Genomic DNA, 20,265 nt, shown 5'->3' with positions numbered 1-20,265 from the left:
CCCTCCCTCCCATCTTTCGTTCTTTTGTTCTTTCTTTTCATGGAGTCTGGCTCTGTTGCCCAGGCTGGAGTGCAGTGGTGTGATCTCGGCTCACTGCAGGCTCTGCCTCCCGGGTTCACGCCATTCTTCTGCCTCAGCCTCCCGAGTAGCTGGGACTACGGACACCTGCCACCACGCCCGGCTAATTTTTTGTATTTTTAGTAGACATGGGGTTTCACTATGTTAGCCAGGATTATCCTGGTCTCGATCTCCTGACCTCGTGATTCGCCTGCCTTGGCCTCCCAGAGTGCTGGGATTACAGGCATGAGCCACCGTGCCTGGCCAAGTTTTTATATCTTTTTCTATCCTTACTTCTTTCTGATTCAGCCCTCAAGAGTCACTTAGCTTTGTTATGTTGATTCAATGCAGTGGACTGATGACAGTGAGGAAGAGTTTGATATTGTGTGATATACAGATTTATACATAAAACATTGAAAAAATTACACTTTTAACTACTGTAGTTTCTGGTTAATTAGCAGAATATAGAGTCAGTGTAGTAACATGTGAAGATATCCACAGTAATGTTAGCAGGGTCCAACTCTCTCTGTTATATGAGGCTCCAGTTATCTCAGCTAAGCTATTTATGAGCCACACTTACAAACAAGATCACCAAAAGTTAAGTCTTTTTGGTATATATAAACAGGAACACCTATCTATTAGGGCCCATATCAAGCAGCATTTTTGGTGCTTTGGATACAAAGATAGTATGGCACCACGACTGAAGGATCTTGGTCTAGGATGAGGAAAAGACAAACAATGATCATGTAATGGCATAAGCAAGTAAGTACTCTGTAATGGTGTGAACAAAAATACATATTAGATAGGCATTTCACACAGAGAGATTTCACACTGTATGGTACAGGGTCCATCAAACTCTGCTCAAAGAAAATGATGCTCAGAGTGGACTTGGGAGAATGAGGAAGAGTTTATGAATCATTCTAAGGGAAAACTGAATAAGTAAATGCAACATTTTAGATAATTTGTTCTGACTTCTTATGTGTTCACTTAGCCTAGACTGTCCCTTTTGTTTGGGGCTTATTTCTGTGCGTTTTACCACTTGCAAGATAATGGAGGCAGGTTGGAATGGGAAAGATACCAGATGACTAATTTTTGTCCCCGCATTTCCATCTTTTGTTAAGAAATTTGAAATTGATTGCTGCACTGAAGTATGTAGATTTTTTGTGTGTGAGTCTTTAACCATTTGTGTCCCTGTTAACTTATAATTGATGAGTTTATTTTGTATTTATTTCTAGGCTGGGTAAAAAATAGTAATGTGTCTCATAAATAATAGATATTCCTATTACTGGTTCTGGTGGGATTTAAAAACTTTATAATAAACCTCAATGTGGAAACCTGCCCTTTTAACCATATTACTATTTGCTTTTTAAAAAAACTTTAGGTTTTGTTTCAAAAATGCTTCAGAATTTATTTTTGAAAATATAAGGAAAAAGTGAAATTCTAACTTTCTAATTTGAATGAAAGGATGAGTTGGTAGCACACAAAGCACTAAATTGAGTAATGTAGATTTTATTATTTTTAACTAATCCTTTGTTTAATATTTTGCAGGTTCAATTTGTTTTACTTGTAATGTACAGAGAGTTTTTTATACCTTCCCAGCTTATATTTGAATATCCCTTTTCAAGGTTTTATAAAGAGATTTCTCTCCTTTACCCCTTTCAGCGATGTGCATTTTGTAAGCATCTTGGAGCCACTATCAAATGCTGTGAAGAGAAATGTACCCAGATGTATCATTATCCTTGTGCTGCAGGAGCTGGCACCTTTCAGGATTTCAGTCACATCTTCCTGCTTTGTCCAGAACACATTGACCAAGCTCCTGAAAGATGTAAGTTTACTACGGATAGATTTTTAAACTTCAACCGATGTACTTACAATAACAAATGTTGTAAATTCCCTGAGTGTTATTCTACTTGTATTAAAAGGTAATAATACATAATCTTTAAAATCTCAGGGATATTTGCCAGAGATCCTTGGGGAGGGAAATGTTATCAATGGTTTCATTGAAGTTAAATCCAAAAAGTTATTTTTGGATTTAACTCAGAAAAATCAAATAAAGTTTGCATTTTTTTTATTCTTAAAACATTTTAAAAACCACTGTAGAAAGACATAAATACTGACTATGCAGTATTTCTAATTTATACTATAAAATAATTTATTAAAAAGTCAATCAGTATTCAACATCTTTTACACTAAAAAGCCATCCAGTTGAAGAATTAGAATACAGTTCATTCAGCTGTTATTTCAGGATTTATGTTAATAGGAACACCAAACACTTCTGAAATTCTTAGAAGCTGTGTATCCCTGATAGGTGTGGCAGAAATCTCTGCTAGCACCTTTTCATGATTCATCTATCTTGGTCATCTGTAATCTACAGTTGTGCAGTTTTTCTTTCTTTTCCAAATAGTATTTTATAATTCAATGAAAATGTTTAAGTGCTTGAAATTTACATTATACAGGAAATTATAACTCTTTACTATTGTATCATTAAAGAGAGATCTCTCCTTTTTCTTACTATGTGTTTTCCCAGTGAGCGTGTATGTGTTGGGATTTTTTTTCCTCTAGTCTATTGAATTTCCAATCTCATTATGAAATCTTCATGATATTTTATTCAGTCTTTTTTATGTCACCTCTCAGTTATTTTACCTGTTCCTTAGCAATGTTGATAAAAGCTTTTTTCTTCTCTAGGTCTGTGAACCATAAATATAGTTACCCCAGGCTTAAACTAATCTCAAATACAGTCAGTCTACATGATCATTATCCCTTATCTTTGTTGAGTACAATGATTTCATTTTCTGTTAAAATTATTTTGTGTTCACATATGTAATCATACTGCCCTTAGTAACCTAGTGTGCAGACAAATTATAGGTAAGGCAAACTTAAATTTTAAATTATATTTAGGCTAATAAATAAGGGATTCAAAGTTTTAAAATGCTTTGGATTGCACACTCTTAAATCAGGAAGAGAAGAACTTTCATGCACAGCAACTGTTACGGCTACTATTTATGTACCGAGTTACTTCAGCAAGTACATAAACTGGCAGTTATCAGAGTGGATTATATTCTGGGTGGTATAATAAATATACTTTGTCATCTCAATAAAACAATTTTGTGTGTATGTAAGCATCTGAGTTTTATTCAGCCTTTTGTAGTTATGCTTTAGACCTCAGTAAACACCATGCAAACTTTTATAAGAATGTTTTTCTAATGTTAGAATGTTTTATTACTTAATGGCAGTGCTACTTTCTACTGAAAACTGTGTTCTAATAGTGTATACCTTCAGTTAATGTTAGCAATCATAAATCAGTTTGCAGAATAATAAAATAAGTACTGAGGTGAGATAATCTGCTATCGTTGATCATGTATGTAATGAAAGGTTTATGGCAACATAAAGCTAAAAGATATACTAAAATTATGAGTATTCTGCCTTTTTCCAAAATAGACTTATAGAGACTCATAAAAATACATGAGCAATAGGATAAAACTAAAAATAAGTAAGGAAATTTGACAATGGAAAATTTAGATAGGATAAATATGAAGGTAATAGAGAGACCCCCCCCAAAATATAATTTTAGACGTAACCACAAATTTGGCCCTATATCTTTTTAGCAGTCAGTACAAAGAAGGAAATATGAACCCTTAATCTGATTCTTACTATTTATAGCAAGACGTCACTTGATATAATGATATAATAATAAGACGTCACTTGATACAATGCAATGAAAAATTGTCTTAAAGTATAGCCACCTTGTAGTAGAAAAATATCAGTTTCATAGGGCTGGTTCTTATAACAGCCTTCAAACTAAGTCAGTGGTGTAAAATCAAGGCCTAAATGACTAAATTAGATTTCTTTGGGATTATTTATTTATTTATTTATTTATTTTTGAGATGGAGTCTCGCACTGTCACCTGGGCTGGAATGCACTAGCGTGATCTCGGCTTATTGCAAACTCCGGCTCCCGGGCTCATGTGATTTCTCCTGCCTCAGCCTCCCAAATAGCTGGGATTACAGGCGCATACCACCACACCTGGCTAATTTTTTGTATTTTTAGTAGAGACGGGATTTCACTGTGTTGGCTAGACTGGTCTCAAACTCCTGACCTCGTGATCTGCCCGTCTTGGCCTCCCAAAGTGCTGTGATACACAGGCATGAGCCATCGTGCCCAGCCTCTTTGGGGATCTTAAACAGTGCATTCTAACTACACAGCGTTCTGACCCATCTGTTAAGATGATCATAATCTTGGATTAAGTTCCAAGGATATAATTTAAAGAATATTGCAGATAGGATGTTTTGTCACCTTTTTAAACATCTTTTATAAATATTTCCACCTGTCCTAATTGTGTGTCATGGCAGAAATTACTTTTTATGCTTTTAAAATGATACTGTCTTAAATCATAGTGTTATTATGAGGGTTAAATGAAAACAATGAATGGCATTCACATAACATTGTGCCTTGTATATATTAATTGCTTTAAAAAAGGTAGTTATTTTACCTCCTATTTAAGGCTCAAGTCATGAGAGTAGTAATACATATTGAGTATATATATTTTCTGTTGCTTCCTAAGGGGCAGAGCAATAGCTGTGTTAGTTGACTGAGTTAGGAGTAAGGTTGACATCTTCTTATAAACGTTGAGAAATTTAACAAAAGCATGCATCTCATTATAAAGAAATCCACTAAAGAGAGTATCTGTGAAGAAGGCCGAGATTTTTCATCAGGAAACACTTTTATGGTGCTCTGTCATAGGTAAATGGCTGGTCATTGTTGCAACATTATTTTCATGATGATACAAGGATACATTAACCTTGCCTGGAAATTTTACACTAAAAATCCATCTAGGAGATAGAACCAGATACACTTCCTGAAAAGGAAAACTGAATGGCAAGAAGCCAATCATGCAAGATAAGAGGAAAGAACATTCCAGGGAGAGGGAACAGACTACTACACAGACCTTGAGGAATGGACTTGGCATGATTCATGAACAGATAGCATGTCATTTTACTTGGAGCATAGTAGCCTACTAGGTGGGTAGTAGAGACATCATCAAGGCGAACAAAAGCTAAATCATGTAGGCCTTGTAAGCAAGGGAAGGAGTTTGGGTTCTATTCAGTCTGCAATGAGAAGTCTTTGCAGGGTTTAAACATGGAAATGCTACATATCTTAATTCACCCCCTGTTCCTCAATGTATTTACTCATCATTTAGCTTTAATTCCTTTTACTTCACTCAAGCTTTAACTCCAGCCTGTTTTCTTTGGTTATCTTTGTATTTCTTGACATTAAGTCCTGCTGTTTTTCTTTTACCCTAAATTCTGTCAGTCCTCTGACCTTTCTTATCTACCTGCCAATGATATGGTCTAGCCTCTTTGAATGACATCCATGATTTATTTTTTCTTTCCAGAGATTCCCTTTCATAGGCAAATCACCCAGCACAGTGTCCTGCCAGTAATGAGAATTGGCAGATGATAGGGTTTGATGGAAATTAGAGAGCAATGCTGATTTGGTCCTTCGTAAATTCACACTATATGACAGCTATTTTAATTTTTGTTGCTGTTCACCAGTGCTTTTATTCTTACGTGTTGTCTGGACTTTCTTAAGCAATAGCTTCATCAAGTTTAAGGATCTATGATAAGCTCTATTCTAATTTAAGCTCAATGTTTTTGTCTTTTTTATTTCTCTCTTCTCTTTTTTCAGCTGTCTCTTAGGAAATGACTTTCTCCAAGATGATTGTTTTGTTGTTTCCTCTCACTTTTCTTCTGCCATAAGAACTTTGCTCCCCTTACTTCATTTAGCTTCTTCATTGTATGCCACTGTTGGCATTTCATGTCTACTTTTGTGTATACTCAAATACTCATCACTTTCATTGATGAGTAGTGAAGTGTGCTGAGGAGTCAATTTGATTAGTAGTCAAGAGCCTGATCTTAGAAGCCACATAGACCTGGATTTTACTCCTGTCCCCTCTTAAATTATCTTTAGTTATAGCCTGTCTTTCTGCTTTTTCAGCTGTTTAAAGAAAAATTTCTTGGTTGAGTATTACTTTAAACTTAATGTCTCTGGCTTACAGACATATGTGTGTCTAAATATACATAGTTAATTTCTGACATGACACCAAAGCTGTCCAGTAGTATCGATAATCTTCTTATACATGACCTCCAAAAGGTTGTTTCAGTATTCCCATACATCTTCTCCCTGACTGGGAGGGTTGGAACCAACCTCATTTGTTTGTGTAGTGCTTTTAAAAATTATTGTTTTTCACATAAGGAAGGCATATTAGGTGTGTTTGCATCGGATGTATTACATGGATGTTTTTCTTTGACTAATTTATTACCAATGATCCATAGTAATCCAGTAACACAGCAAGGTTGTCGGTAAGGAATTGGTGGAAATCATCATAGTCTGAAAAGTGATTTTTGTGACAGTGACAGTTGTCTTGTTGCAGAGTGGGCTTTGTTGTATAAACAGTGCTGTGCAGTATAAATATAATGTGAGCATAAGTAATTTTAATAAGTAATACATAAGTAATTTTTCTAGTCGGCATGTTAAAAAGAGTAAAAGGAAACATTTGGGAATAATTGTAATAAATTTTATTTAGTTCAGTCATCCAAAATAAGTAATATTTCAAATTTTGAAAGACTTGACTTTTTTCCCCTATTAAGATTTTGGAATCCAGTGTGCATGTTATGTTTACTGCACACCTCAATTTGAACTAATCACATTTCACTTATTCAGAAACCACATGTCGCTGGTAGCTGCCATGGCAAGTTGAAGTGTCAGGGGAGCAAACACTAGGAAGTTTCACAGAAGCATTTTAGTGTTCCTAGGAAAGTATAATAGGAAAATGAATTGATTATCTGATAATTAGTTTCTGATAATTAGTTGAGTATTCCCCCAATTTTTAAAAAGTTTTAAGGTGAGCAAAAAGAGATCAATTTTTAAATGTACATGTTTTGAAAGATAAATACTAGTACTCTTAATAATAAGAAAAATAACATCCCAATTATGTCCTTTCAAAAATTAACTAATTTATGACGCTTTCATTTTTAGGTTAATGATTTATTTTAAATGCCTATCACTTTAAGAGCCATTTAAAAGTGATTTTAGCAGTTAAGTCCTTCACTTAAAATATGTTCAGTAAGACTTGATTCATGTTAGGCAGTTGGGGATACAAAGTTAAAAAAGTTAAGGCCCCTGTCCTTCAAGGATTCACAGAGTTGTGCTGTAATTAATTGATTATGTAACAGAAGTTTCTTATAAGCATATGGGAAAACGTAATATTCAACAACTAAATGGATATTTGGGTGTGGTAATAGGTATTCAGGAAATAATGTGCAGAGTTTGTTTTTGAGACAGAGTCTCACTCTGTTGCCCAGGCTGGAGTGCAGTGGCGCAAACTCCAGTTACTGCAGCCTCCACCTCCCGGGTTCGAGCGATTCTCCTGCCTCAGCCTCCTGAGTAGCTGGGACTACAGGCGTGTACCACCACACCCTGCTAATTTTGTGTTTTTAGTAGAGATTGGGTTTCACTGTGTTGGCCAGGCTGGTCTCGAACTCCTGACCTCAAGTAATCCACCTGCCTTGGCCTCCTAAAGTGCTGGGATTACAAGCATGAGCCACCGTGCCCAGTCATGAGCAGAGTTTTGAAGGCTGAGCTCAACAGAAACACAAAATTTGAAGCAGAGGGAATAGAATGTGTGCAACCACACAAACATGAATAGCAGGTTATGTGAGGTGTGTGGCAGACGACCCACCATGACCACACAATAGGCAGTTGTTCTAAGATTCAGTCGGAAAGGGAGATAAGGGCCTTTTTGCCTTACACTTGAAAATTCTGATTTTCTTGTAGGTGAAAAATGAGGTATTGGTAGAGTTTTAATTTATACAGAGGTTAACAATTAGATTTACATTTTTGAAAGATTGTTCTGGATGTGTAGAAAATGATTTAGAGAGGATGTCAGAACCATAACTATAGATGGTATGATGCAGAAGATAATGCAATTAGCGAGACAGAATATTAGGTAGGTACAAAGGTAATTGTGGTTTTTGCCATTAAAAGTAATGTCAAAAACCGCAATTACTTTTGCACCAACTTAGTATGATAGACTAAACTATAAACATGTAAGGAAGAATGATGTATAGGAAGTTTAATACATAAGAATTGGGATCTGGCTGGATGTGTTGGGTCAGGGCTGAGTTCTGTGTCAACAATGATACTAAGGTTTCTGCCTTTATCCATTCTTGAGAAAAATGGATGATGTTTTGGTTTTTTAAAAGAGTTTCGCTTTTGAGCAGTTGAGTTTGAATGTTATTAGAACATCTGGCTATTGAGATCCAGTAAGACTTGAAGAATAAAGGTTTGGGGCTTACGAAAGAATTCTAGGGCCAATAATATAGATTTGGGAATCATGGTGGCATTTTATGGTGTGAGAGTGATGTGATCACAAAGGGAAACTATGGGGGATTAGGAAAGAAGGAAAAGGATGAAATCCTACGAAACTCCAGCATTTAGAAAGATTGTATAGGTATAAAAGCCAAAAAAGGTGGATGAGACGAAAGTAGGGGAAAACCTAAGGAGAAATTGGGAGAGAGTTGCTAAGGAAGGGGGCATTTTAATGTGGAAGTGGCTAGAAATGCAAATACTACAAAGTGCCAAAAAACCAAAGACTAAAAGGTAACCATCTGGTTTCCTGTGGGCATTGGCAGCCTCACTCAAGTAGCTTCAGATGAGTAGTAGGTGCTAAGCCAGCCTTTGTGAAATATATCACAGGTCCAGCCAGCATCCAAATTTTGAAGCCTGTTTTTTTGTAACTGCCCTCAAGCGAGGAATTATTTTTACATTTTTAAAAGCGTGTAAATAAAAACAAAAAGTCTGACTTTTTGTCAGAGACTGCTATGGCTCACAAAGCCTAAAATATTTACTATCTGGCCCTTTTCAGGAAAAGTTTGCAGACTCCTGTACAAATAAAGGAAATATATTTTTACTCTGTTTTAAGATGCTTGACTGGAAAAGAAAGGACGTATGAGTCAGAGAGGAATTCATAGGACTGACCAAACCTTCCAAAAATGGAAAAAAGGCTGAGTGCAGTAGCTCACACCTATAATCGCAGCACTTTGGGAGGCTGAGGCAGGAGGATTGCTTGAGTTCAGGAGTTTGAGACCAGCCTGGGCAATGTGGCAAAACCCCGTCTCTACTAAAAATATAAAAATTAGATGGGCGTGGTGGCACATACCTGTAATCCCAGCTACTGGGGAGGCTGAGGCATGAGAATCCCTTGAACCTGAGAGGCAGAGGTTATAGTAAGCCGAGATCACGCCACTGCACTCTAGCCTAGGTGACAGAGTGAAACTCGGTCTCAAAAAAAAGGAAAAAATAATGGTTCATATGCTTTGTGATACTTGTTAAACACAGGCATATTTATATATATTATCTAAGGTTGGTATGATATGCTTGACTGGAAAAGAAAGAACATATGAGTCAGAATAATAGGAATGATCAAACCCTCAAAAAATGCAAAGATTCATATACTTTGTGATACTTGTTATATGCAGGCATATTTTTTATATATTATCTAAGATTGGTATGATTTTAGAATTATTTTCCTCCTTGTTTTGCAGTATGCATAAGTTTAATTGTATATTTGGCAGGGCAGTTTATCCTTATATTTATTTTCTGTTTTATATGTTAAAAGAACTGTTAGTACATTTTGTTTTAATCTACATTTAGGGATGGAGGATGTCCATAATTATGTGGATTGTAATGCTTTTACAACTAGAAATTAATATAGATGAATATATAATTAGTATATTAAGTAATGTGTTTATGTATAAATATGTAGCTTCTGTCTTTAATGTTCTCCTACACAAGACATTTTCCAGTAATTAAAAAAAGCCCTTATGTGATTTGAATAGTCTTTTTATGCTTAAGAAGCATCTTAGTTTAATTGATACTAACGTTTCTTGATTTTGTCTCTTATCTGATTTTGTAATTTCAAAATAAATTTAACATTCAAAGAAAATGTTTATGTTACACTGCAAAGCGTTTCTCAGTTGGTGTTTTCCTTGTTTGGTTCTTTCCAGTCAGCATATATTGAGCATTAATTAGGCATCCAGCATTATCATTGGCATTAGGAATAGAAAATTAAAGAACTGCTTATGGTCTCAAGTAGATATAGCCACAAATAATTGCAAAACTATACGATTAAATTTAATGTGGTTACATTTAGATTAAATTCCCTAGTGTTTTTATTGATACCTCTTTCTGATTAGATGACAATTCAATGTGAATAACTTCAAATGTCTGAAAGGTTCATGATGCACATCCTTTCGAATGATTTTACTGTAAAGTCAGAAAAATTTTAAATTCTTATACAACAATTTCATTGTTTTACTGTTAATTATAGCAAAGGAAGATGCAAACTGTGCAGTGTGCGACAGCCCGGGAGACCTCTTAGATCAGTTCTTTTGTACTACTTGTGGTCAGCACTATCATGGAATGTGCCTGGATATAGCGGTTACTCCATTAAAACGTGCAGGTTGGCAATGTCCTGAGTGCAAAGTGTGCCAGAACTGCAAGTAAGTTTTAATTTCAATTCAAAGCTGTGTGTTAAGAGGGATCCTATTACTAGGTGCCAAAAGTTTGTGTAATATAATAAAGGTTGTTCATATTTTAGCTATATTCATTCAGAATGACTTCATCATACTTTAAAACATTACTGATATTAACATTTATATTATTTTGAAAAGTTTAAACAAAACTGATTTTAATAATTTAAATTGCTCTGGTTGTCTTAAAAGCTAATTTAAATTTGCCAACAATTTAAAAAATAAGCGATGTTAACAATTTAAAACAAGCATTAGAAGAATAAAACAGCTTTTCTTAAGGGGGACTGGGGAGGAGATTTAATAGGATTTAAACCTCTAACTACAGAAGCAGACGAATTAGAGTTGAACCAAAAAATCAGTCATGCGTTTGAATTTCCATTCCAGGAAGGACACTTTCTGTTATTTTAATGTACATCTGCATCTCTCCAAAAGCCACCTTGAGTAGGTCCTGGTCAGCATAATTCCAAAACAAAATATGTGGCATTTACAAATTTGTAAGGGGGTTATCTTTTCCTATTGTATTTCATCTCTTGGTCATTTCTCCAGTCTTTTCTGTGATTTCCCCTCGCACCCCCATGATTCTAATGGCCTCGATGATTTGGGGATGTTACCAGCATCTTCATTTACAGGCTGAGGATTTTTGTTGTAACCAGCAAGAATTATGCCCAACTGTTATCATCAGTCTGTTTTTATTATTTAATTTGATAAGAAATAAGCATTGATATCTTAGAGTTATGTGACATAAATAGGACTACGCACCTTCATATTTTGGTAAAAATTAGATAAAATATCAGTAAACATTTATTCGATACCTTGTATCTGCACTCAGTTTCTTGGGAAAGATTGAAAGAACTTGAAGGAAGAGTACTTGTTCTCCAAGATCTTTCCATGTAGCTGAAGAGATAAAACGTGACTTTTTGTGTAGAGGTTGAACTGAATAATAACTGGAGGCCAACTGACCCATCTTCCTGTTGACTTCTATTTATCCCCCAGATTTCGTTCAGAGATTCCTCTCTCAACTCTTCTTGCATTCCCCATTTTTTCTTTTCCCTTCTCTTGAAATTAAAATCATAGTATCTGAAAGTGATTAATAGTCAAAAATCTCAACAGAGATAATGCTGTCAGACAGGGGCCCAATCTTTGGGGACAGAAGAGTGTTTAGAGAAAGGTTTTAGGTTTTCAACTGTAATTCTTAATAATTATGACAAGGTTTGTATTTTGAAATAATTATTCAGCATTTAGTTGCTTAATAGACATTGTAAGCACTTGAACCTGCATTACGTTTAATTCTCATAGTAATCTTTATTATTCCTGTTTTATACCTGAAACTCAGAGAGCTTTAGTCTAAGTTGTTCAGTGACACAGCTAGAAAACAGCAACCTGAGTACAAACAAATCTGATGCCAAACTTGATCGTCTTTACATTATATGACAGTGTCTTTTCAAGATTTGTTCCTTTCCACACAGTAGCACCTAGCAGTTATAGTGCCTTCCTCTCAAAAGTTATATTCTAAAAGAAAAGATCAGAGGCTTTTCATCTTGCCTTAACCCTTCCTCCTTTGCAGGAATCCTAAAATGGCTAGAGCAAGTTAACCATAGGTGAGCATTGAGTAAAGATTACCATTTAGGAGGTAATCCTTATGGCAGGGTTACCTCTGTTATTATCTGCAGAGACAAAACAGATACTGAGGTATTTATGAACTGTGCAGTTCCCAGGACTGATTATTTTCATGATTACTTATGTTATAAAACATAAGTTTAAAGATAAGGCATCATTAATGCTATCTTATTTTTTAGACAATCGGGAGAAGATAGCAAGATGCTAGTGTGTGATACGTGTGACAAAGGGTATCATACTTTTTGTCTTCAACCAGTTATGAAATCAGTACCAACCAATGGCTGGAAATGCAAAGTAAGTTGTTTATTTTTTTTAAATCCTCTGTATGTTTTATATAGAGAACAGACAAATCGGATACTTACTCAAATATATACATTACCATCAGCTTTTTAAAAAACAGCTTTATTGACTTACAATTGACATACAATAAACTGTACACTCTTCAAGATAATGAACATAGTCATCACCGTCAAAAGTTTCCTGGTGCCTGTTGGCTTGCTTTGCGGCTGTTCAAACACCTCTGTCTTCCCAGTCAGCTTTTCCACTCTAGATTAGTATTCACTTCCTAGAATGTTTAATAAAAGCCTCATATAGTATATACTCGTTTTTGGTCTGGCTTCTTTAACTCAGTGTAATTATTTTGAAATTCATCTATATTGCTGCACAGGTCAGTCGTGATTCTTTTTTATTACTGAGTGCTGGAGATACCACAATTTGTTTATTGAATCACCTGTTGGTGAACATTTGGGTTGTTTAAAATTTTGAGCTATTATAAAAAATGCCGATGAACTTATTAACTTACTTCCTACCTCACTTGGCTTCTGCCCCTCCAGGGTGAGGCGTTCGGAGCCGGGTGGGGGCCAGTGGGGTGGTGGAGATGGCCCTTGGAATCCGAGGTGTGGTTTAGCTTTTAAGCTTAGTCTTCCTGGGCTACTGGTGTCGAGAGGTTGAGGGATGGAGATGACCCTCAGGTGCTGCATGGGCCTGGAGCGGGTTTTTCCTGGAGCTGGAGAGGGCCTGATGGCCCGTGCGCAGGAGTGGAAGGCACAGCATTGTCATTGCCCTTCTTGGAATTGCTTTTTCTAGTGAGGAGGTGGTGGGCCTGGGAAAGGAAGGTGATGTGGCCAGAACCTCAGGTGCCCGTGGTGGGCGGGGGGGAGGGGTGGAGGGTGGGGAGGAGGTGGCTGCAGAAGCAGAAATTCTGCACCTGCGCCCTCCCCGCGCCAGTGAGGTTTGGACCCAGAGCTGAAATCCGTATTACCAGGTTCTATTGTGGTCTTCAGCAAGTTCTATTAGGCTTCTGCCTGAGTGGTTGGGATTGGGGGAGGGGCCTTCTCTTCTGGGGGAAAAAGAGCTGCTGGGTAACTGTGCTCAGCTGTGGCTACCTGGGAAGTGGAGCCTGAGGGCTGAAGAATTGTGATGACCTCTGGCCTGCTTCCTCTGGTAGTTCAGATTCCTTCTCTTGCTGAATGACTTATTGGAAAGGAAAAACTCTGCTGTTTGACTGATTTGCATATTTATACTCTTCACTCAGTTCCTCTACTTGCCTTTTTACTTCTAATACGAAGTTGAATTTGTAATTCATTTTCTTCCCTTCCCTAAGGAAAAAGGACATTTAAGACTGTAAGTTTACCTTAGGCTATAGCTTTGGCTGAAGCCAAATTTATTGTATTTGTAACTTTATGTATGTATATACCTTACAGAATAGCTTTATCTTTAAGTTGTGCTGAAGTATGTTAATTTATGCTTTAATTTCATTTAATCAGAGAATTTAAAGTAGGTTTTTTTAAAAGAAATGTTTTGATACTTGAAGTAGTGACTTTTTAAAGGTGTAGCATTTGTGTTTATTAATTTCTTTTAGTTAGATGAAGTCCTTTTAGCTTATTTTTGACATGTTGATTTAACAAGTTGTTACAATTGACCACTATTAATTGTTCCTATTAGTTAATCATATTTTTAAACAAATACCTTGTGGCTGTTATTTAGCAAGTAGATCAGGCCAGTGTTAGTATGTTGTGCTTTTTGCCAGTATAAAATTGTTCTTTATTCTGTGTAATGTGTTTTTTGTTGAGGGATCAGGAAGGGCAGGTATTTTGTCTTGCCTGACACTATGGCCACGTAGGGTGTTAGTTTGCCGGTTGAATAGTTATATTTTCACACCTTTTTATTTTGGATTCTTTTGTGTTATTTTAAATACATCTTTTGAAAAGCTTAATAGAGGTATCTGGATTGATGGTTGTAATTGAAATGCTTGGCTATTTTGAGGCAAAATTGTTCATACAATTTCTTTCTATTTTTCTCTTCTTTTACTTCCTGCAATGATTTATAATTCAGAATCTCATTTTGTGAATGTAAATGATTATGAATGTTAAATATATAAATTTTCTCTTCTCCCATTCCCCACCAAAAATGAAGTTTTTATTCCCCTTTTCTCTGTTTGATTTGATTAACCTAGATTATAAACCTTGACAAATTTTCTTGCAAAAAATATATTTCCTCTGTTAATTCCAACTTTACCCTCAATCTTTCGGAGTCTTGGTTATGTTCCTTTAAAAAGAATTATAAATTTTCTGAAACCCTACATGTCTGAAAGAGACTGTTCCCTTTAGACTATAAGAATTTGGCATAGTATAATGTTTCATATTACAAATTTTTCTTTTTTATACTCTGAAAACATTTTCTTCAGTTTTTTCAGTTTATGCTGTCACAAGAAAAATCTTACTTTAAAAAATTTAATCATAATCCTTTTTTTCCTTCCTGAAAGTTTTGGGAGATGTGTGTGAGTCCCTGTCCCCCCCGCCCCAACACCTTTTTAAAAATATATATTTACTTAAAAAATTACCTTCTTTACACTCTCTAATAGCATCTAGTAACTGCTGGATAATTTTTGTCTCCTGCTCTTAATCTTCTTTATTACGGTTTTCATTATCTTGAGAACTAGTAGAGAATTCTGAGTTTCTTTCTCAGCTTGTTGTGTCTCCCTTTTGGTGTGCTCCTTTCTGTTTTGCTCTTTGTAATCTGCTATTCTCTTTCAGAGTGACAGAATTACATAATTTCTGGGAATACTATTGGATACTTAATCTTTTTATTCTGTTCTATGAAGGCACTATAATGTGGTGGTTAAAAGCTTATGCTGTGGAGTCAAATTGCAACTTTTTCAGTTATTAAATTTATGATCTTTGGCTACCTATATAACTTCCCTAAGTCAGTGTATAGAAGGTTAATAGTCGTTACCTCACAGGGATGTTGGATTTAATGAAGTGGTGTCTATAAAGTGCCCAGCACAATGCCTAACACAAAGTAAGCACAGAAACAGTTACCATAGAGTTTTTCATGGTTTGGAAGGTTTGTCCTTTGAACCATTTGAAGAATGATTGTATTTCTCTGCTGTTAAATTCTTCTGCAATTCTCTCTGTAGTCTTGAGTCATAATTTGCTCACTTGTTTGTATTTAACATTTGAGTGTTTACTGTGTGTGAATATCACTGTGGTCAAGGCTGGAGATGTGGGGGCAAATCGGTGTGCCCCCAAGGGGCTGTCAGTCTAGTTTGGGGCTGCTCTCTAGGGAACTGGAGTCGGGGTGATCTTTTCAGGATCTTTATTGTAAACCAGTCATTGTCAGATAGGTTTCTTTGTCTTATTTTTATCTCAAGAATGTCTGTCTGTTGGTATGTTATGCATTTTTAGAAAATTTTTACTTGAAAATAAGTTCAAACTCTAAAAGTTGTAAAAAATAAAAATAATACCCATATCCCATTTACTTAGATTCATCAGTTGTTAGCATTTCATTATCATTGGGCATGCCCTCACTTTCTGTGTGTGTGTATGTATGTGTGTGTCTCTATCCCCCCCAGTCCCCTACCATTTGAGGGTTAATTACATACTTTATGCCTTTTTACCACTATTACAGTATATATTTCTTAATAATAGGAATATTCTTAAAAAATCACAATCCTGCTATCAACTTCCTAAACTTACATCAGTGTAGTATGTTTAGCCATATTCCAATTATGTCATTTGATCTTACGTCGTTCATAACCTACCCCTTCCTCCAAGTAGGTTCTAGGATTTAGTTTTTGTCATTGTTATTTTTGAAGAATAGAGTTCTTCCCAATATACTTGTTTTTTTCTTTTTTCAAACAGAAATTTCCCCATTTTGTCTTTGATATCCCCTTATGATTAGATGAGAGGCATGCATTATTGGCCAGAATACTGCAAAGTGCTGATCCATCCTCAAGGTATCACAGCTGGAAGCACACATTATTCCACTTTCCCTCATGGGAATCACCTGGTCAGGCTGTTGCCAAATTTCTTCTTTTTCCCCCTCCTTTGAATCTAATAAAGCAGTATGTGAGGAGACACTTTAAGACCATGCAGATATCTTGCTTTTCCTCAGAACTTCCTTCTAGATTTTAAAAACTTACTCCCTAGGCCAGGGGTGGTGGCTCATGCCTGTAATCCTAGCACTTTGGGAGGCTGAAGCGGGCGGATCACTTGAGGTCAGGAGTTTGAGATCAGCGTGGCCAACATGGTGAAACCCTGTCGGTAGTAAAAGTACAAAAATTAGCCAGGCATGGTAGCGGCTGCCTGTAATTCCAACTACTCAGGATGCCTGGACAGGAGAATCGCTTGAACCCGGGAGGCAGAGGTTTGCAGTGAGCCGAGCTCATACCACTGCATTCCAGCCTGGGTGACAGAGATAGACTCTGTCTCAAACAACAACAACAAAAAACTTACTGCCTGATGATGCCATTTTAACCTGCTTTCTTTTGGTTGCAAATAGTGCATTTCCAGCTCTAGCACTCCCACCACATTTACCAGTTAGCCCTCTGCTTTCTTTTGTAAGCAAGAATACTTCTTTCACATGTTAAACTTACTAATTATTGATATTGACTCATGAGCTCCTATTATCTTCAGTCAGTCATTTACAACTCATTACCTAATTATTTTTTGTGTTCAAATAGTCCCATGTTTGCTGTCAGTTGCTCCTTCAAGCTGGCGCCGGTGTTCTGCCCTCACCACTTATGTGAACACTTCATTATTTTTTGGTATAACAAGATGTTACAAGCTCATCTTATACCTCCCATGCCCCAGTCCTGGAGTAAGTTTATTGTTAAATAAGTAACCCAGATTCCTTTAGTGGGGAATGGGTGCTGGGTGTGCTCGTTGCTACTGGAGGGTGTTTGCTTCTTCACCCTTTCACCTGGTGGCGTCAGGAAATACATGCATGTGTGTACACTTACAAAAGCTTTTCCACCCCATGGCCCGCAGGCTACATGTGGTCCAGGATGGCTTTGAATGTGGCCCAACAGAAATTCATAAATTTTCTTAAAACATTATGAGGTGTTTTTTTTTGTTTTTGTTTTTTTTTTTTGGGGGGGTGGTGTGTGCATAGCTCATCAGCTGTCATTAGTGTTAGTGTATCTTGTGTGTGGCCCAAGACAATTCTTCTTCTTTCAGTGTGGTCCAGGGAAGCCAAAAGATTGGATACCCCTACACTTCCATTTGTACACATAAATATTCATATATCCTTACATATGCATAACTTAGAAATAATGAATTTACACCAGTACCTCCAGTTCTTACCCTTCTCCACTGAGTTCTTTGCCTTCTCATTCTTGCATGTCTGTTCTTCTACAATAAAAATTCTGGGTTGCAGCAATGTCAGCACATTTATTCAGTTGCTCAATCTAAAAAGCAAATCTGCTTCAGTTTGCTCTCAGTAATAGATTTTATTCCCCTTTCTTTTCTTAGTGATTTGATTTTTTAAATATAGAAGATATTAGTATACTTTCAAAACTCAAAGCTATATAAAGTTTTACTCAGAATTGTCACTGCCTCTTGTTTTTTACTTACACCCCCATTTCCCTCAACCTCTTGGAGGTAACTAACTTCATTGTTTTCTGTTTTAAACTTCCTGTTATTTTTCCTCTAAGAATAAGAAGATATATTGCTCTTACTTTCACTGAAGGTAGCATGTTGTATATGTTCTTTTGCATGTTGCTGTTTTCATGCAATACTATTTGGAATCACTTCTGGCAAGTTAGGCAAGTTCAAGAGATCTCATTCTGCTTTTAAACAACTGCATAGCACTCCATTGTGTATCTGTGCTATGGGTTACTCAACCAATGGCCTGTGCTTTGGTATTTTGATAGTTTACAATATTTTGCATTATAAATGATTTTACAGTCTATAGCTTTGTGCATATGTATTTTTGAATTCTCAGGGACAAATCTATAGGGTAAATTCCTAGAAGTAGGATTATTGTCTCAGGAGTGTACACATATGTAGCTTTGTTAGATACTGTCAAATTCCCTTTCTTGGGGCTTATGGTACTTTGCATTGCCACTAGAGATGTATGAGAGAACTTTTCCCTACATCTTTGCTAACAGGATGACTTGTTCAGCTTTTGAATGTTTGCCTGTCTTCTGGGTGAAAAGTGGTATGTCAATGTAGTTTTAATTTTTGTTTCTCGTAAGAGTGAAGTTGATCATTTTTCCGTGTGTTTAAGGGTCAGTTTTTATTCCTTCTCGTGAATTGTCTGTTCATGTGTTTTGCCTGTTATTGAAGATTTTGGCATTTTTTCCCCCTAAATTTAAGAGTTATTTATAAGTTAGAGATATAAGGCCTTCATCTGTGTTACATGATGCAAATATTTTCTGCTAGTTTATTTGTTCTTTTTTTTTTTTTTAACTTACTTGTTTGAGACAGTGTCTCACCCTGTCTCCCAGGCCATAATACAGTGGTATGGTCATAGCTCGCTGTAACCTTGACCTGGGCTCAAGCAATCTTCCTGCCTCAGCCTCCTGAGTTAGCTAGGAGTTAATGTGTACCATCAAGCCCAGCTAATTTTTTGCTTTTGTAGAGACAGGGTCTCACTATGTAGTCCCAGCTACTCGGAAGACTGAGGTGGGACGATCACTTGAGCCCAGGAGGTCGAGGCTGCAGTGAGCCATGATCATGCCACTGTATTCCAGCCTGGGCTACAAAGCAAGACCATGTCTCCAAAACATAAATATATATATTTAGTGAGAGTTGATTGACATCTTGATTTTAAGACATCCTAACCAAGAACAAGAGATGTCTTCACAAGTTTGTTGAAGTCTAGTTTCGTGTCTTTTAGGAGTGTTTTATAATTTTCTTCATACTGATTTTGAACATTTAAGCTTATTCTTGAATATTTATTTTTCTGCTGTTATAAATGGGGTTTTCTTACTATCCTTTAACTGGTTATTTGTGTGTGTGAATTCTGTTGTCTTTTGCATGCTAATTTTGTATCCTAGTACTTTGTCGAATTATTTTATTGAGTTTTTGAAAAATAGGATGTTCTAACTCTATTTACAAATAGAGTTTTGTTTCTTATTTTCCTGGTCTTATGTCTCTGCTTTCATTTATTTCCATGTTTGCATTGGCTCCAGAAACATGTTAAAATAGTAGTGGAGATAGTAGGCATCCTTGCTTTTTCCTGTCCTTAGTGGGAATACCTCTAGGGTTCCCCCATAAAATAAGATATTGCCTTTAGAATTGAAGTATTTATGTTGATCACATTGGAGAAATACCCATCCATTTTTACTTTCTCAAGAGTTATTGGGAATGGGTTTTGATTCTTCCCAAAGACTTCTTTCTTTAAGCATCTGTTGCACTGAAATGATTTTTTTCTCCTCCCTTTTAATTTGTTAAACTTTATTAATGGGTTTTTCTAATATTAAATATCTTTGAATTTCTTGTATAAACTTCACCTGGGCATAGTTATTATTTTCTTAATGTGGTATTGATCTGTTTGATAGTATTTTATTTAGGATTGTTTTTCTTTTCGCCTTCTCATTCGATAAAGGATAATACATTCTTTTAAAAAATATATGTATATGTATTCAAAAAATGGGGTCTCAGTGTGTTGCCCAGGTTGAATTCTACCTCCTAGGCTCAAGAGATCCTTCTGCCTCAGCCTCTCAAATAGATAACACCACAGTTCTGTGCCACCATGCCCAGCTATTTAGTATTTT

General features: G+C 36.1%; 1 protein-coding gene across 1 annotated transcript in view; it reads left to right on the top strand.

Moving 5' to 3' along the window:
• KMT2C (lysine (K)-specific methyltransferase 2C) overlaps positions 1 to 20,265 on the top strand; it is a 233,018-nt gene that overhangs the window by 87,588 nt on the left and 125,165 nt on the right. The window contains exons 6-8 of the mRNA XM_011941521.1: positions 1,720 to 1,882; positions 10,445 to 10,616; positions 12,443 to 12,557. Coding sequence (XP_011796911.1) covers positions 1,720 to 1,882; positions 10,445 to 10,616; positions 12,443 to 12,557 — 450 coding nt within the window. The remainder of the gene's footprint in view (positions 1 to 1,719; positions 1,883 to 10,444; positions 10,617 to 12,442; positions 12,558 to 20,265) is intronic.

The sequence above is a fragment of the Colobus angolensis genome, unplaced genomic scaffold (assembly GCF_000951035.1).
Source record: "Colobus angolensis palliatus isolate OR3802 unplaced genomic scaffold, Cang.pa_1.0 Scaffold2, whole genome shotgun sequence".
Classification (NCBI taxonomy): domain Eukaryota; kingdom Metazoa; phylum Chordata; class Mammalia; order Primates; family Cercopithecidae; genus Colobus; species Colobus angolensis.
The sequence above is the reverse complement of the archived record's forward strand: the minus strand, read 5'-3'. Positions and strand labels throughout refer to the sequence as shown.